Source organism: Apteryx mantelli, chromosome 14, assembly GCF_036417845.1.
Source record: "Apteryx mantelli isolate bAptMan1 chromosome 14, bAptMan1.hap1, whole genome shotgun sequence".
In the NCBI taxonomy this organism is placed as follows: Eukaryota; Metazoa; Chordata; class Aves; order Apterygiformes; family Apterygidae; genus Apteryx; species Apteryx mantelli.
This window is the reverse complement of record NC_089991.1, coordinates 5,969,393-5,995,430: the sequence shown is the minus strand read 5'-3', so window position 1 is coordinate 5,995,430 and position 26,038 is coordinate 5,969,393. Positions and strand designations below refer to the sequence as shown.

Genomic DNA, 26,038 nt, shown 5'->3' with positions numbered 1-26,038 from the left:
TCAGTTATTAGATAATCACACCACTCCTAGTAGTTTCCTCCAACCCAAACGAGTGCTTCTGCAACCCTGTCCTCGGCTTCGCTCGCCTATCCTAGAAGAAGTGTTCCCAGCACGACAGCGTCGGTGGCCAAGAGGCAAAGAGCAGCTTTAGGTTTGGGTGTGCTTAGCGTCCAGGCAGGCATTAAGTAATCGGAGGACGTTTTATGGGTGAGTCCTCTCATTGAGAGGCTCCCTGAGGCGGATGGGGCGTTTTACCCTGATAAAATCGGGGTGTTTAGAGGGATGGTAGGAGAACGTTGCGCTTTGCGGGTACGGTCTCTTCCTCGGCAGAGCTTGCGATCCAAACGGGAGTTGCAGCACAGGATGACAAAAAGAAAAAAAGCAGGAGCAGACGGGAAAAGGTTAACGCCTCTCCGCGGTCGCGCTCGGCGGGGCAGGGGAGCGCGGTGCCCCGGGCCCCCTGCGCGCCGCGCGGCCCCGCTGGGGGGCGCCCGCTCCGCGGCCCGCGGTCCCGCCGCGGCGGGGGGCTGCTGCGCGCCGCTGCGCCCCTCGGCGGCCGGACGCCCCGTCCCGTCCCGTCCCGTCCCGTCCCGTCCCGTCCCGTCCGGCGGGGGGGGGGGGCGGCCGCGGCGGGGGTGGGATCAGCCCCGCGCCGTCCCGCGGGGCCGCCCGCGGAGCGTCTCCCCCCTCCGCGGCGGGGCGGGGGGGGCGGGGGGGAGCCGCCACCTCCCCCCCCCCCGCTTCCTCCGCTTAAGACGGGCCGGCGCGGCGAGCGCGGTGAGAGCGGCCGCTCCGCAGCTGCCGGCGCCACTCCCGCGCCGGGGCGCGCAGCGCAGCGCAGCACAGCACAGCGCGGGGCAGCGCAGCGCAGCGCGGGGCGGGCTCTGGATGCGCCGCCGGCGGGAGGCGGGCGGCAGCCGAGCGGGTCCCCGCGCAGCGGCGCGGAGCGCGGCGCGATGAGCGCGGGCGGCAGCGGCGCCGCGGGCAGCGCCACCTCCGCGCTCTGCCTGCTGCTGTCGCTCGGCGCCGCGGCCGTCTGCCTGCTGCTGGGCGCCAAGACGGCCGAGCTGCAGGGTCGCCTGGCCGCGCTGGAGGAGCGCGGAGCCGCCGGTCCCGCCGCGCTGCTGGCCGCGCTGCAGCCCCGCGTCGAGCAGCTCTTCCGCGAGGTGAGTAGCGGCGCGGGGGGGCCCGCCGCCGCCTCGCCTCTCTCCCCTCCGGGGGGAAAAAAAAAAAATATATATATATATGTATGTATGTATTTGTATATACACATATAAAAATATATATAAATATATATATAAAGTATATATGAAAAAATATATTTTTTTTCTTCCCCATTTCCATTAGACAAAGTGCGGGGTGAGGCGTGGCAGAGCCCGGCCTTTCTGTAACGACTGCAAAACCTCCCAGGTGGAAATGCCAGCTGAGAGCCCTTTCCCTCGCCTGGGTCACCGGGAAGGGTGGTCTGAGTACTTAAAAACTGCTTGTCTTCGGATGTGCCGGGATTTACAGTGTCCTTGTTAGGAGCTTGGGAGTGTGATCCCGGTTTTCTAGGATACCTCTCATAAAGTATTGCGTAGTTCGGCAGTGCTGAGCCAATTTACAGCAGGTAGAGGAGACTAACGAGTAGCTACCGCGCTCCCACTGCCGGAGCTTTCTGAAGCTATTTACTAGAGATTCCTGTGCTGAAAGATTTCTCCTGCTTAAAGAACAATTATCCACACTTATCCCTTTGTCCTTAACTAAACCAAAGCTCTGCGAGAAGTTACGCTTGATCCTAAAGTTCTATTTTCCCCCAGACTCTGGTGTTTTGGGTTTGGGGTTTTTTGGTAGGACAGGGGCGTGTGGAGGACCCCCGTTGCTTGCAGGAGAAGCTTTCAGATCTAGCCAGTTTGCTAGTTCTGTGCAAACAGTAGTTCCTAAATTGCAGCAAGGTCCAGCCCGGCTTGCAGGATTCCTGCAGGACGCAGCCGAGTGATGAGTTCTGCCATCTGGGGAAGGCTTTACGCTGGCATTTTATTAATGGCCTGACTGGTGGGTAAAGCACGGCGCCGCATTAGAAATGCTACAGTGCTGAAGCCTCAGTCGTGCAAGAACGTACTTACACGCAGTTTCTGCCAGCTGTGAGCACCTCTGGGGAGTAAAGCTGCTTAAACTGTATGAAGGGTTGTGTTTGCGAGAGAGGGGCAGGAGGCTGCACTGGGAAGAGCGTCGCGTGTGTTGCCTGGTCGCTGCCGTCGGGTTACAGTGAGGGGATCGCTGGCACCACCGTCACACGTCCTTTCTCCTGAAAACATGGTCATATTGCTGTGTCTTGATGAAGGGTGGTGTTAAAATATGTTTTTGTGCAAACCCTGAATACCGGAACAGAGGGGTGCTTGTAAGCCATAATCACAAAATCCAGTTAACTTCTCTGCTCCAGTCGGGATTTAGCCTGCCAGCCATGGCAGCAGCTCTGTTCCAATTACTCCAATAAATGTGCTTAGAAATGGGAACGGTTTCTGTGGCACTGCCTAAGATCATGTGCAGCCTCTTGCTGAGATTCACTTAAGTGTGGAAAGCTTGTTTTGCACTGTGAACGCTCAGATGGAGATTGTACGGGGGCAAATAAAGCAAAAACCACATAATTGGGTTTCTAATGCAAGAGTGAGCTTGTTGAAGTGTTTGGTATGACCAAACTTTCGTCAATACTGAAAGCAAATTTTGAAATGAGTAACAGAGTCAAGGAATGCATGTTAGTCATCGTGCTATCTATTAATAGTCATTTTAAATATTCATAGATATTAAAGTTTCAAAAAGTGTGTTTCTTGACCAAATTCCTTTCCCTTACAAAGACCTCTTGCTAGTCAAGCAGCTTCTTTCCTTTCTGTGCTTGAATTTCTGTGGAGCAAGAGAATATTTCCATCAACATGAACATCAGCTGGTGCCTGGGGTCAGTTTTTTGTTAAATTTTGTTTTTGTCTTTCTTTGAAGTGAATTCAGAAGTGAAACCAAAGCCCCATGTGCTCTCTGGACATGACCCCGTGATACTTTGTTCTTTGTCACTGCACCAAAAGCATCAATATATATATACCAATCTTGGGGTTTTGCTGGCGTAGTTTCTGAAAGACATGCATGTAAAAAGAAGTAAGCACAATACTGAAGTGCTGGTTGCTGTTCCTTTTAATGTTGCTTAAAGGTCTGGCAAGTAGAAGAGGATAGGAAATAATAAAGGAAGGATAAATGTGTAGTTTAGGCAATAAAAGCCAGTTTGGACAACTAGGGCTTAGTTGCTGGCCCTGTGACAAGCACCCGTCTAACTCTGGAGAAACTGCTTATTTTAATGCTGCGGGACCTCGTTTTTCCCGTGGGTTTTACTTGAGCAGAACGCGCTGTAGATCCCTAGGCTGACACGCTTGCAAACATTTTTTAGCGATGTGGTCGAAACGTGGAAGTGCCTCCACTTGTTCCGCAACAAAAGCTTGAATTCAAAGTGCATAGTTTTCACACTGCAGTGAAAATGTTAATGTGGGGATTAGAGAAATATCCAGTTGGTGTAAACAAAGCCGGAGCGTTTTGTGCACAATGGATTTATTGTCTGTATTAGCCACAGAGCGTCCAGATTAATCAGCTTCACGACAAGAAAAATTCAATGGGAGTACACAAGACTCGGTCGAGAATCCAAGACAGGAAAATATCTTCTCTGCTGCTCCCAGTGATGCCTGCTGAATTAAAAGGATGGGCTAGCTTACTGCATCTGCCCTGACCGCCTTCGTCGTCAGCAGTACTTCAGAATAGACGGGGGGAAAAATCGAGTCACTCTCTGTAATGTTCAGACAGCAAAAGGCTGTCAGAAAGTGCACTTACTCTGTAGATAATTTCTGTTTCCCAAATCAAAAGCATTTTTAGATGCCTCCAGTCTTGCCCCGTTTTCTCAAGGAAATTGCGTGTTCTCTAGTAGGCAGCTGGATAATTCTGCTATTTATACTCCCCCCTAGGACAACTCCTCGGTCAGGTGCTATGAAACCGTGCTGATCCGTTAAGTACTTCTCAGTAGCACATCCGAGCAGATAGAAATAAATGCATAGAATTTCAACAGCTGATAAAACTATTTCATCCCCAGAATAAAAGGACCAGAAACTAATTCACAGGTAGCCTAATTCCTCAATAGTCCGCAGTAGTCAAATATTTGAACATAGGCTGGGTCCTCAATTACGTAGCATTCAAGTCTGAATGCACTGAATTCAATAAGTACGTTGAATTTTCTCTCTTTGAAGTGACTGGATGTGGATTCGACTTATCAGATCATGGGTTTCTCTCTTGGTAAATACTCTAGGTGAGATGGGAGATTCCTGAAGGGCTGGAGCAGACCTCTTGTGGGCCAGAAGAATTGCTCCCCAGCCTTCCCGGGTCTGCGCCGTCGCGAGGCAGCCTGCTGAGCTAATATAACGTACCTGTCATCAGGGCTTATTAACTTGGGCTTGGCACCCTCCTAAATGCAGGCATGAACATTTGGGTTGGCTTAGAGAGCAGGCAAAGTAAGCTCGCATCTGCCTGCAATATGCTACAGAGACGTTGCTTTAGTCTTGCACATTTTTACGTGTTTTAGTAGTCCCGCGTTAAGGGGGCTTTGGGTTGCCCTGGGGGTGGTGAGCGCCCCGTTCCCACCGAAAGCCGCTGCGGTGGCCCACCGGTGGCGGTCCCGACCCCAGGGCTGGGTGCTCCGGGGCTCGCCCAGGAGCCTTTTATCCCTTGGCCTGATGGAGCATCCAATTCCCGCGTCCCCACCAGCGTGTGTCAAAGCTGAGGTGGAGGAAGTCACGTGCTGACTCCTCAAGAAAACTGCTGTGCTCCACATAGCAAGACTTTTAAGTACAAATCCAGGTCACATCTGTTCTGTAAGCATAGCCCTGCTGTATAACTGCCAGGGATTTTGGAAGCAGCTTCGTGCTTGCCGCGGATGGGCTCTCCTGTGGCGTTTGCCGCGCTCTCGCGGCCGGCGGCAGGCTCTCTGGGACACCGTTTCTGCCAGCAGATAGGCCAAGGCGATGCTGAAATCTCGAGAGGACTGGTCCTGCCGACACAGTGCGACAGATCCAGCCCACGGTGCTTTTTGCAGGTGACCTTCTTCCGAGGTGCCCGTATGCGATATGCAGGAGGGGTCTTCACCTGCCCTGTGCGAGGGTGGTGGACTCCAGCCGCTTGTTAAGAAACTTCAGGTGTTTTATGTGCTATTTCAGCACGGGGTGCTATCAAAAAAGGCAGGACAAGAGAGGGTAAAACGGTCTCATCTGACTTGGAGGACGTGTGCTAGATGGTTTGGCTGCCAGGGTGCATGCGCAGTATGTAGATATAATGCCTTCTCTAAATGGCTATTTTTATTCCTCCTCTGAACAGAAACTGGGTGAAGGATTAGCAAAGCTGCGGACGGCGAGAGAGGCTCCGTCGGACTGCATGTGCCCCCCAGGTAAGCGGAGATGCACCGGCACGGCCAGGGCCAGGCTGCCGGGGAGTCGCGTGCTCCTGGGTCAACGCCACTGAATTCCTCTTCTTCTATTTTATATATTCCTCCGTATCAAGTAAAATATGCTAATAAGCGTTTTTCCGAGCCGAAGCACTCTCTTGTGATTGAGATTATTAACTTCTTGCATTGCCTTGCTTTGGCCTGCTTACAGATAAAGGCGTTTGAGGTTTGGATAAAGGAGGCGTTTGGCTATACGAATAGAAGAGTGAATAGCTTTGCTCAGTTGTGAGCCCTGGGTGTTGGGCCAAAACAATTTAGAAGTAGTAACAAAATCACTGTGGCTCGATGTAAGCGTGATAATTAAAAGCTGCAGCCGCTCTGCCTTTTAGGCGGGTGGCGACTTCTCCAGCACCGCCTGGCTGTGTGAAAGCTGTCAGTGATTGTTTAAATTTCCTCTCGGAGTTTAATGAACTTCTTAAACTGTCAAAACTTCCTGTTCTGCTTTGGAAGTGCACGCTCCTTGGAAACAATAAACAGCTTCGATTAGTTTGTGGAGGAATCTCGTTCGCAGCAATACTTTGTCGTGCTGAATGGCATGAACGACTCTGCTCTGGTGCACTTCAGACCTTGCTTCTCCTTTCACAGAAGCAGTGAAGGATGGGTGAAAGATGTGCAGTGCTTTGATGGCGAAGAATGCCTGGGCGTGTTGCAAAGCCTCCCAAAGCAGCAGTTAGTTCAGTTTGGGTTTTAAAGGAAAAAAAAAAACTTTTCAATGTTACATGTGGCAGCACAAGACAAATGTGCAGGCTCAGATTTTCCGGACTTACTGGATGCGAATCCTATCAGAATACAGCTTACAGCGTTATTCCATATTCAGGAGACAGAAAAGGTATGTTTTTTTCCTTTAAGGCTGTGTGTAATAGTCTCTTGGATATTTCAGTAATGAATCTCTCAAACGTACTACTGCGATTGTAATAGCGTGTTTTCTAGTGGTGGGCTAACGTGAATGCCCGGTGTGCCGAATTGCCTGGCAAGCAGGCGAGATGAGCCGAGACACGAATCAAGCTTATTTTCAGCCCTTACGAGAACGGTGTCACGGTTAGTTTTCTCCCTTCTGAGAGAAAGCGTGTGTAGAGAAGGACTTCTTTCCCGGACTTTGCCCTTGGATTTCCCAGTGATAAATGGCCCTATTTTTTTTTTTTTTCCCTGTCCTGCGACTCTGCCCTCTCGGCAGACCCGGCGTAGACCCGGCCGTGTCCGGCGGGGTTGTGACTCCCACTAGCCCGTGCGAGCCGGGCGCTGCTGGTGGGCGTAAGCGGTCAAGAGGCTTTTCCTCTTCTCTGCGGAAAGTAATTGAGATTTAAGAGGCCGCTTTGTGGTGCACGAAAGTCCCGGTTCTGTTCCGGGTCAATGGATTTGCAGCGTTTGAAAGGTGGGGGAAAGGGAGGAGGGGCAGCGGCCTCCCCCACGCTGCTGAAATGCTCCTGACAGCCATTAGTAACGAATGTCAACATAATTGGGGAGCCGAAAGCAAGGCGCAGCGCTTTTCTTGCGGCTCGGAAGCTACATGGCATCTGCGGCTGCCGCTGGCTGCCGCCGCTCAATAGCAATTACGCCGGCGCGTGCTCGGAGAGCCGGTGCCGTGCCGAGAGGAGGAGAAGCTGCCGAGCCGCGTTGCACGCTGACCTGCCCGCCGGCCGAAAGCGAGGTTGCTGCAGTACGGCCGTAACCCCGGCTGTCGTGAAGCCTTTCAGCTGCTCTTGGGTAAATCGAAGGAATTTTCACGCTTTTTTTCCTTTCTTTTTTTTTTTCTGAAGAAGACTGAATAGTCTTCCAATCTGTAGTTAATAAGCCCGATCTGGAAATGTGCCAAGACCTTGCGACCCTTGCAGACCACGTTGCAGCTGGACAGTGCAACGCCAAGTTGCGAACCAACGCCTGAGGCTCGATTCTCTTCACCTCCGTGGACCGAAAAGTAGCCACGGGTGAAGAGATCGTGCCCTCTTTGGAGGGGACCTGGAGATATGTGAGATCCTGCTAGTTCTTCTGTCCGTGGCCCCGGTGGCGGACAGCAACGTGGCCAACCTCGGCGGCCCGGGTTGCTGCCGGGCTCCTGCTTGCCACCAGTTAGCGCAGGCTGGAAACGGGTGGGCATCCGAAACTCCTGCGCTTGCGTTTTTTTCTCTCTCCGGAAAACCAGCCAAGCTTAAGATGACTTCTGTCTTACAGCTAGATTTGGTTTCAAAGCAAGTCCCCTGAAGAGCTGTCAACAGTAGTATTGTTTGCTTCATTACACCAGTGTAATCCCTGTTTTGGTGCCCCTTTGGTAAAAAGGGAGACTTTCTTGCTGTCCCCTGGACCTGCATTGGGGTCCCCCCCTACAAGGGGACGGGTGCAAACTGCTCGCTCAGAGTCAGGGCTTTGGTTTTGGTTGGTTTTAGACAAGACCTCTTTTTCCTTGAATTGAGGTTTGGGGTTCCTTGCTGGTTTTTGTTGAGGTTTGTTTGGAGGGTTTTTTGGTTTTGCTTTTGCAAATTGCTTTGATGAAAGCAGCTTGCTACCTATTAAAAATCGATCAGGGAAGGGATGACTGTGGTCGATTTCAAAGTTAAAGAAGGCGCCGTTATTTCGACTCTGGTGGGACCCTACGTCAGCGTTGAGAGCCATACGCCCGTTCTGTGCTTTGAGCTGTACGGAAGGTCAGCCGTGCGGTTATATGGCCCAGCTGGGTTGTTCTCAAGCGGCTCGATTTCTTAAACGTGATCTTTTACGGCTCTTCTCGGAAGCGGCGGTATGGAGGAGCTGCTCTGCGGCTTCTGCGAGGCCGTCGGTGGAGGTGGTGGTGGTGGTGGGATGGGGCCTGCACTGGAGCCGGCCGGCGGTGGGACGCGGCTCGCAGGGCTCGCCGGCCAGCAGAGGGGGCCCCGCTGTCTCACCACCGCCGCCAAGAAATCGGAATCCGAGGGGGGAAAAAAAAAGAAAAAAAAACTGGAAAAGTTACTACCTGGGCTAAAAAAAGAGCTGGAAAAGTTACCATGTGGGCTCCAGCTCTGAGGACGTGGAAATAACGGAGGTTTCCTTGCTTGCTCTCGCCACCGCCGGGCTTGTGGAATTTCGTGGGAATCCGAAGTGATTTGTTGTGTTTTGTTGATTCGACAGAAGCGTGTTGGGGTGGTGGTGGAGGGGGGACATCTGGCAATTTTGGCTCCTTTGCCGTTTGGGCGTTTCTGGGATGCGAGCGAGAAGAAGACCTTTGGGGGGGGGGTTAGGGAGGGTGCTGCAGCCGGGCCTGGAAATGCCGCGGCAAGCCCGTTCCCTAACCTCCTGCCGTCAGGAGCGCGGCCTTTTCCTTTCTTTCTTTCTTTCTTTTTCTTTGTTTTTTTTTTCTTCTTTTTTTTCCCTCCCCTCCAGCTCTTCCAGCCGGGGCCGCAGCAGTTGCGTGATGCTGGCGTTGGTCGGGCCGAGGACAGACCGTCCCCATATGTTGGCTCGCTGCGAAACAGCAGCTCGGGATTTTATTATTGCCGTTCCCGGAGCCGGGGCGGTAACACTCCGCGGGGAGGCCCTCGGTCCCCTCGCGCCCGGCTCCTTACCCTGGATCCGAGCCTCGTGCAGCCTTCGGTGCGAGATAAGATCCAGCAGGTGCAGGACCACTTGCTTGTGTGGCATTTATGGCACAGGAGCGCTTGGAGGTGGCTGAAGAGCAAGCCTGGAGCTGTCTGCTTCATGCCTGCGGTTGTGTGGCCTTTGACTGGTTTTCCTCGGTGTCTTCCCCCCCCCCCTTATATTTTTAAGCATAGCCTTTTGAAAGCTGAGGTGCGGAAGACGTGTTAAATGCGGTATTTGCCTCGCCAGAAGCCTTCAGGGTCTGTGAAAAGGTCCCTCAAGACCTCGAGGTGCTGGGTTATGGCACTATTAGAAGCATGAGAGCAAAACGCTCCCTTTTAAACCCAAGGAAAGGGGGGAAGGAGGGGAAATGAAATCCGAAGAGCCACCTTGTTCCGATGGAGGGCCTGATGGGTGAAGATGTGCAGGCCGTGCCCCGTATGGCTTTCACGGGCTGCGAGAAGGCAAACGAAGGAGTCTGTTCCCAGGGACGCTGCTCCGTCTCTTCCAGGAATGTCCCTCAGATAGTGGAGGAAGGGGTGGGAAGAGGCCGCTCCGTGACAGCAGGAGCGCTCCTAATCTGGCGGATCCCCCTGGGATGGGATGGCGGAGCAGAGCCGTCAGCGAGGCAGGGCTGTGCCACCTCCTTGGCCGCGGCTCCGGCCGTGCTCTCCGTCCCCGGCTCCCGCTCGCCCCGAGCACGGGCCCGCGCGGCATTTTTTGTTCTTGGTGTGTTTGAGATTGAAGGTGCAGAACTCCCAGCCCCTTCCGCGCAGGCTGCGGCCGTGCCCCACGTCCTCATGTGAGCCGCCGTCTGCTTTGTGCGCTGTTCCTGCGCGCGTATTTCGGCAAATGCGTTTTTTTTTTGCATGTGCCTGTTTGTTTAACATCTCCCTAGGTTTTGCTCTCAGACCCGCTGAGGACCCTTAACTCTGAATTTCCTGACTGCTCTATGATGCATCTGCCCGTCTCCGTGTCGAATGCGTGCTGAGATGGTGTCTCATGCTTTTGAACCTGCGTACGTATTACAAAACAGTGTTAAATGCCGAGTGTAGTAATCTGATGTTCCAGTTAATATATGACAAATATTTCCCAATAATGGCTTGGCAACGCCGATAGTGAAGTGGCACTTGGTACTGCAGCACTGCGGATTGCTCCATTTCTAGTCAATTCAAACCATGTGTACGTGGCGAAGTGGAGCATTCAAAATCCTCCGTACCTCTGCAGACTCAGAGACTCCGGAGGCACTCTTGCTGTGCTTTTTAAATTGAATTTATTTTTTTTTAATTTGTGCCCTAACTTTAAACACACAGATCAGGTTTTTTTCCCAACTTTTTTCCAACTTGCTTGAGAAGTTTGGCGCCGTTGTGTTCTGTGGTTCTTGGCTACTTGAAATATCTGGCTATTTTTACTGCTGTAAACGTTGTCTTCAGATGTCGCTTGCTATCTGCCTTCTCCCTGCATTGTCTCCCCAGGTAATTAGCACAACAGAATTTCCCTAATTGCTGCAGATCAAGGAGCAGAAGCCTCTGTTTGCTTTGTAGTACTGACAAATGGCAGATGCTACCCAGCAGGCCAAATGCCATACACCAAATTCTATCACGCGGGCTCTTCGTTTCACACTCCTGTGTGATGGAAACCCTTTATCATTTCCCTGTTTTCACATCTTCGGTATCTGGAGCTGTAGCTCTGCATTTCCAAATTGTCATGAATTCTTCAGGATAATTAAATAGATAGGGAAGAATATCAAATGAAAGCAAATATTTCTTTTGGGAATTAGCTCTAATCTCTGCTTTTGAGTTGCTTTGCATACCAGCCAGCAGAAGTGTCTGAAGTGCTCCTTACTGTCACCTCAAGTGATGTTTTTCTACTAATGAAACCATTAAAACACAGTACTTTTCTGTAATTTCCATGATTTAGAACGAGACAAAGAGCTTAACAACATTACCAATTTTTTTATTTTTTCCTAAATCCTCTTTAGCTCCGCTTCCTATGAGAACCTTGTCCTCTTCCCATACCTTACCATTCACTTACTTTCAGCAGGGTATGCTTTCTCATTCTGACTTTGCTCATAGGAGGCTAGGACATTATTGTTAGTTATAGTATTAATATAAACAGGATTTGTTGTATTAATGTGCAAATACAATCAGAATCCTTTCCCGCACAGAAGAGCCTTTGTTAGGATTTAAAAAAATCGAGCCAGAAGTCAAGTGTTAAAGCACCTAAATGAATAAGAAAAACTGGATGGGAAGGACTTCTGAAAAAAATCACGCCATTTGAATGTAGGCACTTACTTTGTGTTTAATGTGTTTTTTAAACCTAAGCCTTTCAAAATATGATCCGATCACAGATCTTTACAGCTTTTGGAAAAATGCCGTTGCGCGTCTCTTTGAGCATAAAAATTACTGCCAGCTCCATCCCGTCAGCTCCTTCCTGGCTACCACTCCTCAGTCCCTTTGGATGTTAGCGGCCGGCCTTCGAGGACATCTGGAGCGGTGTCTGCGCGCCACATGTGCGGGAACGGCTAGCCCGCTTTTCCCATGAGCTACGCGGAGCGGCTGGCAATACCCTGAGATTTCGTGAAAGATCCTAATCGGCCGGCGTGGGCTCGCTGCGAGCGGGGGGCCCCTTGCCGCGCACAGAGAGCTGGTTGTCTGCGCGGGGACGGGGATGGGGACGGGGACGGCACAGCTCCCTGTCGGAGGATGCCGCAGCACGGAGCGGGCGTCAGCTCCGCGCGGCGTGGCTGAGCGCAGCCTGGCACCGGCAGCGCTCGGAGCCTGGCTGATGCAAACGTAACCTGGCAAAACGTTTTGACCAAATTTCACGGCAGAACGGCAGAATTGGCGTAGAGCGTCTGAGTCCCGGAGTTACGCCGTTTCGGTCGCGTCCTCAAAGCGGTGGTTAGGGAGTTGTTTCGTGGCGTCAGGACCACCGCTAACGGGAACCTGTGGGTCGCAGGGTGGTTTTCAAGAAGTGGTTGCAAGAGATGGAAATAAATGGGAGGGAGAGCCCGAAGTCACTCTTGAACCTAGAGGAATGATTTAGTTATGTCCCCGTTGTTTTATTTATGTCCAGAGTGGCTTGCTGATACTGCAGCAGCAATGTATGTCGTGGCAATGGCAGGGGGACTTCTGGCCACGTTGGCTTGCTTTTCTCTATTGCAAACGCTGCTTTTGGCACCACTCCGCACCTTTCTTGCAGCTCTTGTGGTGGGAAGGAGAGGACGAGGCAGGCTTTAACCAGGCGGGAGGGGAAGGTGAGCCTGGGGTCCGGGAGCGTGCAAGGACCGCTCTCAGCCTGGGGCCCCGCTGCAGCCCCAGGGAAAGCACAGCCTGAATTCTCAAACCGCAAAAGTAATCGAAAAATAACCTGCCACATCAGCTGCTGTGTCAGCCAAGAGTGACAGTCGTCATTCACGTCCTCCTGGAGGTGACATTTAAATGCTCGGTGTGGCACGTACTTTCCGAGACGGGAACTAGCACGGTACTGGTGTTATTCCCAGAGCTGGTGACGACGCTGCTGCAGAGTTAAAGGAGTAAGGAAAAAGGCAGTCTGGCTTAGTTTTTGGCCTTCATAAAACCACTGGCATTAGGTAATGGGCCAGAACCGTCTGCCCATTGAGACTGCGGGCAGTATTTATCCCGACGGCATCTGGGAGCAGAGTACAACTCCAGGATTTGAATCTGAAGGCACAAAGCACTCAAATAGGAGTTGGCCCTTTCGCAGCAGCATTCGTCTTTAGACCGCTTCAGCACAAATTAATTAAAAATGGTGACATCAGTGGGAGAAGGCTTTGAAAATTTATTTTTTCTGAGTCTGCCAAAGTTATTTTGAGTGTAATGAAAGCTACAAAAATAAACCTGATGACCATATCCTCTGCGAGAGGCTCTGTGTAACTTTATCTTTGTCTTGATGTGTGAAGGCATTTATCAAGACCCAGATACTTTTTTGCTGCCATCCCCTTCACTTCTGTTTTTCCAGAGATGAGGGTCTGAAGCAGTTTGGTTTAGTGTTCGCGAACTGGCTCACCTGGGGGCTTCCCATTAGGTTCCGGTTGGTTTCCTTCTCCTATTCGAATTATGGATGGGTTTCGCCTGTGTGAGCAGTGACTTGGCTTTGCAGAACCGATTATTGAAAATAGACTGCGTTTGGCTTGGATCTACTGTATCTTTATACCGTCTCAGCGAGCTGCTGGGGCTGTCGTTTCCGATCTGTGTGTAATGGGATTAGAATGCGTTTCAAACGCCGTGTGCTTTAGGCTGATCTTATCACTCATGCAGTGTTGATAGAAGCAGGTTTCAACACAAAGCTCTGCACAGAAGTGATTTTGGGCAGTCGGCTTTCGTTGATGTGTTCCCGCAGAGAGAGCTGCCATATTCCCCTGCCACCAGGAAATTTCAGGCTGTTTAATGACTTGCACTGCATAAATACAGGCTGTATAGTAAGTGTGATCACCTGAGCTTGTGGCTGGGAGCGTGGAGAAAACAGCAGTCAAACCGGAGGAGAGGAGTTGTATGACTTTGTCTGAGTTATGCCTCTCTGCTCTCTCTGCTTCATTACTCAATAGATGTTGTCTTAAATAACCATGGCACTAGCCTCTTTCAGGAGGTACCAGCCTAGATGAAGGCTGGAGGAGCAGCCCAGTCTGCCCAACCGACCTCTGCCTTTGGCTCTACACTTAAGAAGTCCTAGACTACCCATAAACCCACATGTGGACAGAGGCGTGAATCCAGCTGATGGATCTGTCCATCTCTGATGCATTTCTGTCTGTCCCCCGCTGTACCATCCCAAAATACCAGCCAAGCATAGACTGTGCCAGCTGGAACCATGCTTAAAGCTCTAGGCATTGTTTCAGATGTAGAAGCATAAAGAGGTTGGAAAACTTTTATTTTCTTAAAGTGTGTCTCACAGCTCACTTGGAAGAGTTTAAAGGAGGAAAAATTATAAATATAATGAAGAAATTCTAGTTACTGTGTACAGTCACTGAAGGCAGAGAACTAGAGTGGGGTCACACTTCCAAAAAAAATTGGGGAAAAATTATTTCTAGATCATGAAACATTTGCATACTAGAGATGGAAGCAGAACTTGGTTGCTGCAGTACCTCTCATCTCCCAGTGCTTGGTTTGCTTGGTTGTGCTGCCATCCAAATGCATTTTTTATTCTGCAAAAAAGTGTTCTTTCATCCCTTAATCTGTGACGGCAGGCTTTCATCAAAACGTTCTCACCCCAGCTCCTTTTGGTATGAAAAACAGACCCTGGAGTATTGGGGTTACTTGTCTGTATTGTGTCAGTGGAACTGAGGTGCTCTGTGTTCGATCAAACCCATCAGAGCTTTCTCGTTTTACAACTGTCCCATTCCTCTTCTTTCATTGACAAGACTCCTGGGAAGTCGGCTGGAGTGAACTGTTTAGTTAAGCCAGCAGTTTAGAGTGATGAGGTAGGATTTTCTTTTGCTGAAGAGTTTCATGGTCTTAGCTGAAGCTGCAGTAACCCAAGTGAGTAAGTGAGAATTCTACAGCGTGCTTGAAAATCCTAGTTTTCTGAGAATCTTTAGTAGCTGATGACCTCAGTATATCCCAGTGTTAATCCTGAATGTTGACCAGGGAACAGTGGGCTTTCTAACAGTTTCCAAAGCCATTGGATTTTGTGTTGGGCCCTTCAAGAGCCTACCATTGAAATGACCTTTCCATGCATATATGTAAGGTAAGCTGTTTTTTGAGTGACAGGTCCTCATGGTGACATGGGGCATGGAAAAGTAGCACAAGGGAACAGATTCAGTTGCTGATCTTTTTTTAATTGCACCTGTCCTGCCATGATAAACTAGACAGTAGAAATACTGGATTTCTTTTTTCTTTTCTAAATCAGACTCAAGAGGCAATAACTCTCCTCATTTCCCGACTGTGACCCAATAATAGTCACAGCACTTTACGCAGAATCCAGGCCTGACAGAAAGCTATCATCTCTTCAGGCTTGCTTTCCACTCCAAGAACGAGCATGGTGGGCGCAAGAATTTGCACGGATATAGCCTTGCAGGTTACAATCACATGGTTTAGTGACCTAATTAAACCTCCACCTGTTCTTATGTTTGTCACCATCAGTCTTTGTTTTAGCATGTGACAGAATATATGCTGCTGCCAAGATTCTCCTTAACGTTAAAATTTGGCAGCCTGTGTTGATACAATGTGCTTCTTCAGTTTCATCCCTGCCACAGGCCTGCAGCCCTCCTGCCCTGCTTTTGCCTCCAGTAGCAGAAGAGGAGAACATCTCAAAAGTTACGTTAAGTTCCCTTTCACCACTAAAAAAATCATCTCCACCAGATGTTCTCCCTAGGCCAACACCGTAACTCTGAAGCCTCTTTATGTGATGTCAAGGCTCGCAGGAGGTGGCGCACAGTGCAATAGCCAGCCGTGTTATTGATTTTTATTTGCATCGCTTGTGATTGATGTTTGCAGTGTAGCTGTGATGCAGTAGGACCAGCAAGGTCAGGGTAAAGCACGTGTTTAGCATAAAGCATTTCGGGACAGTTCGGCTGGGGATGCTGGGAGTGGAAGAGGAAGGCTGTTCCCTATGATGTATTAGAGCCACCCCATCAGCTATAGTTTATAGAAGCCTCTGAAAATTGGTGGGCTTTCTGCTGCTCCTTGTTCCTGCATCACCTTTACCTGGCCCTGATAAAATGTTTCATTTAAATATAAAGCCAAGAGTAACAGCACAGTTTGGGGTTCTTGTTCTGACTTTTATTTCTCTAATGGTGATTACTCTTTCTGAAGAGCACAGAAAAAGAGGAGTGGAGGGGGTTTGAGAGAGCACGCTGCTACTTTAAATGGTAATTCAACACCAGCAGTTCACCTCTTTCTGCAAATTGAAGTTGGGGAGGTATCAGTGAAAGACCTCACATCCATCTTATAGGGCTTTCTAAGGCCATACTGCATCTTGTTTGGGGTAGAGATTTGGGGATGCGTTGGTTGCATTGATGCTTTTGTTGATGCTTCTGGCATACATTTCACTACTAAACTTGGTGGTTTATTTTTTTTTATTGAAGATGTTAAGAAAACCTGGCTTCTACTGAAGTGCAGCTGGCTTTTATGATTTAGTTTCTGAGGATGTCTGCAATGATGACAAGACTTGGAGGCCAAGAAAAGTCAATCTTTGGCTGAGGATGATTGTGTAATACAAATTACCTTTTCTTCTTTCTTTTCGTTCCCAATGCTGCAATCCTGTACAGCTTGGAGTAATTTTCACTTACGAAGGTAGTCCCATCAGATCAAAATAATGTCCAGGAAGTGAAGCCCTGTCTGATCAGTCTATGTCTTTAAGACAGCAGCTGTGTTTCGGTACAGCAGAGAGATGTACAACGCAGCTCTGCAGGTCAAAATGTTACGACCTCGTCCGAGCTAACCAAAGAATCCCTCAGCCCCTCACCTATGGGTGGTGGGAAGGTCTGTGCGCTCCCTGGCTCCAAAACGGTGCTGAGAGCAGATCTAACCCCTTCCTCGGGCCACCCAGGCCGCTCAGGTCAAAGGGGAGGCATCAGACAAAAACCAGGCCGCTGGTCTTGAGGCTGCTTGTGGGAGGCTGGAGACCAACTTACCCTCCCAGAGAAAAATCTGAGCTGTGAAACAAGCCGTGATAGAGATGGCCGAGCTGGATTGTGCCCTCGGTGACCTCTGATGGTGCAGGAAAGGCTCAGGCTCAGAGCTCGGTTCCTTTAACTCCTAATACTGAGTTTCACATCCAAAAATCACAGAATCACAGAATGGTTGAGGTTGGAAGGGACCTCTGGAGATCGTCTAGTCCAACCCCCTCGCTAAATCCTGCATAGCTCATTGGAAGTCCCCTTCTAAGTTGGCTGGGACCATTTACGTGAAGACCGTTCATACAGTGGACTTGGCTCCAGACCCACAGGTAATGTCTCTTACGTATTTGCAAGAAGTCCTGTGTTTCTCGCTTTGCTTCTGGTCTCTTTATAGGCAACTGCAGCTCTCAGCTGTGCAAGCAGCGTGCAGAGCCTGGTGGCCTGGCACAGGCCTGCGCTTCCCTGCTGAACGGACCTCAGTGAATGGTGAGGCAGAGCTTGAGATCAGGGCAGCTTTTACCGAGAATAACTGCCCAACTGTTTGCTCAAAAGAGGGCTTGGGAGGAAGAGCTGGACTCGAAGCAGGGAGACGTTTTCCACTCATCAGTCTGGGTTGAGCAGAATTTGAGTTGCCTCTAACCAGAACCTGTGCGATTTCTTAGTACTCTGTAGAGTTGTTCTTTTTCACATGGGACTGGATGGACCTCTTAAACTCAAATTCTGTGCACCACATGCATTTTTACTACTTGATGCCTCAAGCTCTTGGACTAATTTCTGAAAAATATATGGCATGGAGAGGGAAGTATTTACACAGAAAAACTAAATAGGTTTGATGGAGTTCCCAGCTATCTGTATGGTTGTGGTTGGACTTTAAAAAACAAGAAGAACAGCAAACGCTGTCGGAAGATGAGTTCTATCAGTACAGTACATCTGGAAATGCTTCTTTCTGGCTGAAGTTTGTCTGGATTTTCTCCCCGTATTGTGCTGTCTCTAAGCAGTCACTGTACGTGCCGCTCTATAGCGAGGTGATGTCAGTGTAATCGGGATGGATTGCCCACATGCTGAGCAGAGAAGCAGCTAGTAGGTTTGTGCTGCTTCACTGCTAAGAGAGAGCAAGGAGTTTGGGTGAGATGTTGACCAGATTTTTTTTTCCAGTAGACCTATCTGGAAAATGAGAACAGTTGGTATTGACACAATCTGTGTCATATTTTGGGGAGGTTTGGCAGTAGCTGCTAGCAAATAATGGTGCTTCAGGGTCCCTATTGTGCAAAAACTTAAATATGCTTATTAACCATATTGTGCACAGAGTCGACCTCCACAGAATAAAGCATGCCCTTAGCGGGACTTGTGTGATTGCAATAGCAGATCCTGATAGGAAACAGCAAGGAATGTATGTCCCATTTTTTAGGAGGAAGTCTGCCTTTTTGGCTGCTGGCAGCTGGTGTCAGCTTGCCTGAAAAGAGCTAGTTTGAGGAGGAGGAGGAGGATTAGATGTGATGCGTGCTGTTGGTAGTGGGTTAGTTGGAATAGCGTGGGCAATGATGCTCGTCTGTGCCACGGACACAGAGATTTCTTGGGTTCATGTGCTTGTTCCAGCTTTTCTTCCTAGGCTTTTTATCCTAAAGCATGGCTTTTTCATGCGAGTCCTGCAGGGCGCTCTCGCTGCTGCAGGTCTGCTCCTGCCCTTGCCGGGCGCGTGCCGATCCCGCGCTGGACGGCGGTGCGGCTGGTGGAGGTGCCCCAACCCCGGCCAGAAATTGCACGTGCTTCTCTTTTCTGCTGCGTTTTCTTTTCATGGAAGTCTTTGATTGTTTTTTTATTCTCTCCATTTGCTCCATCCACCCAGATCAGGGCTGTAAACGGGTTTTATGTCCACAAGCTAGGATTAAATTCCCTGAGAAGTAAGAGGTGCTTAAATCAAACTGGGAGTTCATGCGGATCATTTTGGCTTTATCGATAAAAGCACTGTATTTTAGCTGCCTGAGGCCTGCTTTAACGTGACCTCATCAGCCTTTAAGGAACTCCGCTGCGTTTTCAGAGTGAAAAGATCCGCAGTCTTTAAACTATTTCTTCACACGGACGTGGGGTCAGAGTGCATCAATTTGAGCAACCTCCCAGGCCATGTCATGCCCTGGGTACCGACAGCAGATATTGGTGTCAGGGTGACGAGACACACAAGGCTCTGATAAAAGCCAGGCTTCTCTGCTTTTATGCCAAAAAAAAAAAAAGAGAGAGAGAGAAGAGGGGACTTTATTTTGTTATAATGGGTTCTGGGGATTTAGCAACACCCTCAAACACCACCTTTTTAATTAACGGGAGACCTGAGCTTGGGAGAGCCCCTTGCCAGCAGCTGGAGTTGCTGGGGCAGTTCTGCTCCGGGAAACTCGTTAGTGCCTATTAAGAGTTCAGTGGAGAGAGCAAAAAGGGGTGAAAAGAGCAGGGAGTGGTAACGGTGTCACTTTTACTTGGTGAATCAATGCCCATCTTCCTTTACTGGGTTTTATTCCGCACTTTGGTTATTCCAGCTCTTCCCTACCCTTTGCTCCGGCTTGGCCTGCTGGACGGCTTTGTGCCGGAGCGCTGGTCCCTTGGGAGGCTCCCTGCGAGGCTGCACTGAGGGCAAGGGGTGAAATTCGGTGGCTCCATCCTGGTTGGGTTTGTACCGGTGATTATTTGTTGTTTGAACCCAACGGCTTTGTTGAAGTGCATTGCACCGGTTCCTGATTTTGGACGTTTAGGCTGCATTTCTTTGGGATTCCCTATGGCTGGACCGATACCACATGTCTATATGCCCTTACCTTGCTGCCCTGAGTTTCAGCCGCTTTACGCAGCAGTTCGGTACTGTTGGCAGAAATCCTGTGCCGACCAGCTGCGGCAACCCAGCAGCGTCGAACCTGCCACTGGAGCCCAGAGGAGCTTGGCCTGGCCTTGCCAGACGTGGACTTTGCACCACACCTTGGCAAGGTCTGCTTTTCCCTGGGTGTAATACTGAGCGCAGGCCCAACCGAAGCAATCTTTTCCCTCACCTTCCCTCCTGACACACCATCACCATGCAGCGTTTCAGCCCGGTGCCATGCCTTGCCGTAAAAAAAGCAGGTCACTTAGCTCTCCCTTCTCAAACGCTTTGCTAAATGCAGAGGTGGCTCCTCTGCATGTCAGTGCTGGAGAGCATCAAAGCCAGGCGGGAACGGTGCGCGCCCCCCGGCTGTGTCATTTGGGATCCCAGATCCCATTTTGGGATCCCGGATCCCAGATGTAGCATCCTCACGCGCAGGATTGTTTCACTCTTTGGCTCATCCCCAGATGCCCGGGTGGGGAGGGCAGCACCTCGGGTACGCCTTGCAGCATCCTGGTCAGGGCAAAATAATTAAAATGCTTCACAGACTTTAAAACTTACTCATCTTAAAACTTTTAATACAATTAAAAAAAAAACAAAATCCAAGTGCTCATTTTAAGAAGAAAAAAAAGAAAAACCTTCTTCTCTTTGTTGTACAGTTCACAGTCCCTTTCTCACTGGGAAAGGAAGAGCTCCGGCCTGAGGAGCCGTAAAGGCTGTGCTGCTATAAAGCTGTGACCCTGGATTAGCGCAGGGGACTCCGGAGAGGACTTCCCAGGCCTCGCTTGCTATTCAAGAGGCGCTGCTGCAGACTGAGCAATAACAGCATCGCTCCAAAGCTAAACCAGGAATCAAACCCGGAAAATCACAACATTATATGTGATTTCCCTTTCTTTTAAACATGGTCTCTTGACTTTCAACCTTTCCTTGCCAATTCCCAGTGGATGTGTTTAGTAATGAGTACTGCCAGCTCTCACGGACTCGAGCCTCACTGCTGCTGAGGACTAATGACCTTCTGACACCTCCCTTCCCATAGGCTAAATACTCCTCTTCCTCCCCAGCTGGCGATCGCATATGCTGAGCATTCATCCCGTACTGCTGGAGCCTTCCCTTCCTCCTCTTCCCCACGTCCCCTCTGCCCTCCAGGGATAAACCAAAAACTGGCTGCAGTGCCCCTTGCCTAGGAGCCGGCAGCAGAGATGGGGACCATTTCTCCCTTCTCCGGGTGTCTCAGGGAAGAGGAATGGGGCAGGTGATAGAGCTCTTCTTGCGGAGGAGAGCATTGCTTGCTCCTTCCCCTTCCACACCTGCCTCCTTTCCTCAGCAAGGAGAGGCAGGGTCTTACCAGCTGTTGCTGTTAAATAGGCACAGCTGCTGCTGCTAATGAAGCACCTTCTTCACAGGTGTGCCTGAGTAGCTCCCCTGCTTCCCTTCCAGCCCGGCTGGCCTCAGTGCAGTGCTGCTTGGTGCCTCTGAACCTAAGAGCTTGCGGTGCTTTCAGTGCTGCTTAGCTGGGACTCAGCCCTGGTGGCTTCAGCAAGGTTGTGGCTGTCCCTGCGCTCCCCATGGCTGCGGTGAGTCTTGTGGTGTTTGCTGTGCTGCATCTTCTTGGATGGTGTGGTGAAGTGGGAATTTATGGATACTTGCTTGTGTTAAGGTCACCTTTTGCTGTGGGAGGTCTCCCATGAAACTGTGTTGTTGGTGTTCTCCTCTGGTGCTCCAGAGCCGCCCGTTGCTGCTCTGGGGGCAGCTGCTGGTCCCCCAGCAGTTGCCTCCCCATGTGGGGAGGTGGGAAGGGGGTGTCTGCAGGTGGAGGAGTGTGTGGGTCCGTCTCTCCTTCGTGCATGGTTGGGCACATAGGTACTCAATAGCCCCTGACCTTGGGACTTGGTTTTGGGTGCAGTTATGCCAAATGGCAGAAGTTAGCGCAGGTGGTGCCTCAGGAGAAACCCTTAGGAGAAGGGTGAAGTGGTTGAGCACCAACTAGGTGTAGCTGAGCGGTGCTCACTAACCCTGTGATAAATGTGGCTCTAACTTCTCGATGAAGATGTGGTGTAACAGGACACTTCTGCTGAGGGCCCTTCACCTTCCCAACTGGTTTTTGGTAGTGCTTTACTAGTGGAAAGTATTGCTTTTACCATAGAATAACTGCAGAGACAAAGTGTGTTCTCCCACCTTCCTGAGCAAGCTGTTGCACCAGAGACCCTTGTAAACCATTGCTTGTCACCAAGCTAGTTTTTCTTTAGAAGAAGTGGAGTTTGAGTATTTGAGAAGCCTTGATCAGACAGCTGTTCTCCACTAACATGCAAATGCTGAGGTGAGCTCTCAAGCTTTATCGTCCCGAAACTTCATTTTGTTCGGTGGAAGCCAAGGCTTAGCGGAGAGCTGTGGGACTGAGCCCAGCCGTTGACTTGTTTGCTCTGGGGAAATGCAGCAGAATGGGATTTGTGCAAAAACGGCAGGTGGAGAAGTAATAGTTGGTGGTTCTCACTAAAAGCTGGCTCCTAGAAATGAAGAAGTCTTCTGTGTAGTCAAGGAGATGTTAGCATTGAAACCGGTTGGCTTCTGTATGTGGCAACCTTTCCAACTCAATGGGACCGTGCTATCTCCTCTATTGCTTGTTTGCTTTAACACTTGCCCCGAGCAATCTTTTCTTCATCCACAAAGGTTCCTCTGACTTCACCCTGCCCCAATACAGACCTTCCGTGGTGCCAAAAAAAAAAAAAATTGCAGGAAGGCGTCTTGCTCTGTGACAGGCAGCGACTGCTAATCGCATTTCTTCTGCTCTGATAAAACGCGAGCTCGTAGCCATTCGTGGGGTTGCGCTTGGTGCGCGGGCTGGCGAGAGTGGAGGTTGGCGCCAGAGCTTGCGTGTTGGGTGCCAAATCCTCTGCTCTCGGACCCCGGCAATCTGGGAATTTTGCAATGGAGCAGCTAAATGTAAAACGGGGCGCTGGGTTTAAAGCATTCGTCTCTCCTGTTTGGGGCTGTACGCTTGCCAGGGAGGAACGAACAGCCAAATGAGCGGGTCCATCTGAAATGCAGCTTTTAGCTGGGGGCTGGTTAGGAGCTCCTCTGATCAAGGGCTCTTACTAAAGCTGTTTCCACTCAAATTAGGGCGTGCTGACAGGGCCTGTGGATGATACAGCCATTAGCACCTGAGACTTTGAATAATAATGCATATTAAAGCCAATCTGTACTTTATTTATTTTTTTTCCCCCCCCTTCCTCCTTTCTTTCCCCTCCCCTCTTACAGCTGCCAACATTTTGAAGGGGAGCCAGGAATGCTGTGGGCTGTGAAATGTTTTTGTTTCGCTTCATCAGCTTTGTGCAGCCAAGTCCTAATGGGGGCTGTCATTTCCAGGGAGGGAAAATGCGTGGTCTGCCTTTTGGAACACCTCTGTGGGACTATTGCCGGGGAAGGGAAGCGAGGATCCTTCCCTGTAGTTGTGAGAGAACTAAACTTTGCTGGATTTTTTTTATTATTATTTATTTATTTATTTTTGTGACTCATGCTGATTTGCTAGCTGGAACTGTAAATGGTACAAAATGGGGTTGAACTGAAGCTTTCGGGTGCTGAGCCTCACACGCAGCTCTGATCAGCTGGAGATCTGTAGCCAAACTTGCTTCTCCCAGCTCATGTGTGCAAAAATCTGTTGGAGATGAGCAGGTCCCGCTGCCTGGATTGGCCTGGGTCTATAAACACCATTAACATGTAACCATTTACATCTGCACTTGAATTTCTGGTCACACACTTCTCTTCTGTTGTCATCTATAAATAATCACACTTTAAATTGTAAATAGTGAACAGAAGCTGTTTGCAGATACTTTAGGTTGGAGGAGCCCTCTTGGGTTCGCTTGTCTTCCTTACCGGTTTGTGTCTTGACCCGTCATTTCCTTCGTGGTCTTCCTGCCCTCCCTGAGTGGATTTGCTTAGAAATAATTAAAAACAAAAGGAGGGAGACAAGTCTCCATAGTGAATATTGAGGAAAAACATCTTTTGCATCAAGTAAGATGCAGGTTTGGGGCAAAAAAAAAAAAAAACAAACAAAACCAAAAAAAACCCTTAGTTTGTAATTCAAATGTTCCACCTAATCCAGCACGGAAGGGAACTGGTGGGGGCATGGTGCTGGTTTTACTCCCCCGGCAAAGGCAGTGGAGGGGTTGCATCCTGGCTAATTGCATATGCCCCATTTGGTGCTGCTCATCCACAAACCTGTATTTCCCTCCGCGTGGTGACATTGTTCAGGAGTTTCCCAATGGGAATGGCTGTGCCGCGCCACGTGGCCTGTGCGCCGGGGCTCTGACCGGTGTGTCTTCCACTTAGCGTGCCCTGTACTTTAATTGAATTAATTCCAAGCCTTTCTGCTGTGCACAGCAAATTGGTCGTAATTTTAATTCGGTGCCTAATGGAAAAGTAACTTTAAGTTGTAGGGTTGTAATAAGTCCTGCTTCTAGCTTTTTTTTTGTTTTTTCCTGTATCAGTATTGGTTCTGGTTTTTGTTAACAGATTTATTTATACTTTTATTAGGGTTGAAAGGTTTTTATTAGGGTTTAGCTTTTTATTAGGATTGTGTGTTCATTGATTTGCCCAGTGTTGAGTGTCTCTGGCTGAACAGAGCACCCAGAAGAATATTGTGTTTCACGCAGGCGGTTTACCCATATATGCGTTCGGTAATGTTGTGGCACCGCTCTTTAAATAGATTGACCTTTTGGTTCCAGTTTTCTCTCGTTCCGCCAAAATAATTTCCGCCTTGTTCTGGTTCCCATTAACCAATCACGTAGCCGTTAGTGCTAGTTCCCAGTAAGGGCGCCGCTGGGCGAGCTGCGGCTTCGCTCAGACCTAACAAAACTCGTGACGCTGCTCCCCGTTGCAGCTCTCGGGGTGTTGCGCCCGCAAGGCGGGTTGCGGCTCCTGCTGATCGCTGCCTGTGCCCCCCCGGGGCCCCCCCGAGCTGCACCGAGGGTTTGCCAGCTCTGCCCGGCCGCGCGGACAGCGGGGGCTTACGGGCGCTCCTGGCCTGCCAGAGGGACTGCGAGGAGGCGCTACATCGATTGCGTGTTTGCTAGAACCGTAAGGGAGGGGGGAAGCAATTTTCTTTTTCTTTCTTTCTTTCTTTCCAGAATTATTATTGGGTGAAAATTCCGTTTGAAAATTTGAGTGTTATTTCAGACACTAACATAACTTTTATTAAGCTTGAATTCATCTATCTCCTGGTATACGCTAAAGCGTAGCCTAACAGACAACCCGAATGAGCAAACAGTCCTGCAATAACCCAGCTTGGCCTTGTTCAATGCGTCCTTCTCTCTGGCCCGAACACGCGTGTCGTTGAGTTACGTTAGCAAAACGGCGCAGAAGGCGGCGCGGCTCCTGCTGCCCTGGCGTTGCACCTCCCCTGCGGCTCGCGGGAGGGGAGCAGAGCCTGCAGAAGCTGTGGACCTGCGGGGATCTGAGGTGCCCTGCGATATTGAACAAAAAAACCAAATTTTTTTTGAATATCCACTTTCTTTGCTTTCACGTGTTATTTTGTTCTTGCTAGTTGGCTGTAAGCATCCTACAGTCTGCAGGCTTCAGTGGAAATCCGTACAAGGCGGATGGGAACCTGCTGTGCCGAGAGGCTTTTTACTTATTTCCTTTTGCATGTCAATAGCTCGGATTTAAATTTGTTGCCGAGAGTTTCAGAAACCTAATCTCATTGATCGAAGTATCCATCCGTTCAATAGAGATGCATTTTGTCATCTGAAGTCCGACCCTCTTAAACTAGACATGCAGCATAGGGAGGAGGAAGAAATCTGTGCGATGTGAAGGGGCCAAAGCAGCTATACAAGAATTTAAAACCAGCTAGATCCTTCAGCAGTTGTAATAGCCGGTCTGTGCGATATTGGCTCTCGCTGAATGAGGAGCTAGGCTTGGCATAATTCAGCAGAGAATATGACTCTTAAAAAAATGCGGGGCTTTTCTTTAGATTTCCTCTTAATGCACTAAATAATCTCTGGCTCTGACATTTTAATTGTAGGACCCAGATGCGAAAACTTTCCACCAGATCCTGGCAGCAAGCCCAGCAAACTGTTTCAAATAGAAGCTTAAAAAAAAAAAAAGTGTTTCTTGCACTTATAAATCCTATTGTTTCAGAATTTATCAGCTAAATAGTGAACACTCTAGTCTTCATAAAAAGCAGGGTAAAAGTGTTGCGTGTCTTAGCAATAGTGCAGAGGAGATGTTACAGTGGCGCTTTTTTTTGACTGTACAGGAGTGTATTTGCTGATAGAGAAATAGGTAGTATTTGATGTTTGTTTGGCTTTCGTAAGGTTGGAGAGAGGCGGAGGTCCAGTCATCGGTGTTCAAAACTGGCCTAGATATTACAGTTTGAGAACTGCTGGTTTGAATTTTGAGTTCGCTAGTACCTCATTGCTGTAGGGGATGGAGACTTTTCCGTCTGTCTGTTTAGCAAATAGTACTGCGCTTAATTCCTTTTGTATCCACTCCCCTGCCGGGAAAGATAGGAAATGAGCATAAAACCTAGAGAATATGCATAAAATCAGTTATATAGCTCTCCTAAGTTCTTTGGAGTCCG

The 26,038-nt window shown here is 49.7% G+C and overlaps 1 protein-coding gene across 1 annotated transcript in view; it reads left to right on the top strand.

Moving 5' to 3' along the window:
• Nucleotides 1-936: 936 nt before the first annotated feature.
• The window catches only part of COL23A1 (collagen type XXIII alpha 1 chain), a 190,994-nt gene continuing 165,892 nt past the window's right edge, over nucleotides 937-26,038 (top strand). Inside the window, exons 1-2 of the mRNA XM_067305139.1 lie at nucleotides 937-1,166; nucleotides 5,377-5,446. Of these exons, the coding sequence (XP_067161240.1) occupies nucleotides 957-1,166; nucleotides 5,377-5,446 (280 nt within the window). The 5' untranslated portion in view covers nucleotides 937-956. The remainder of the gene's footprint in view (nucleotides 1,167-5,376; nucleotides 5,447-26,038) is intronic.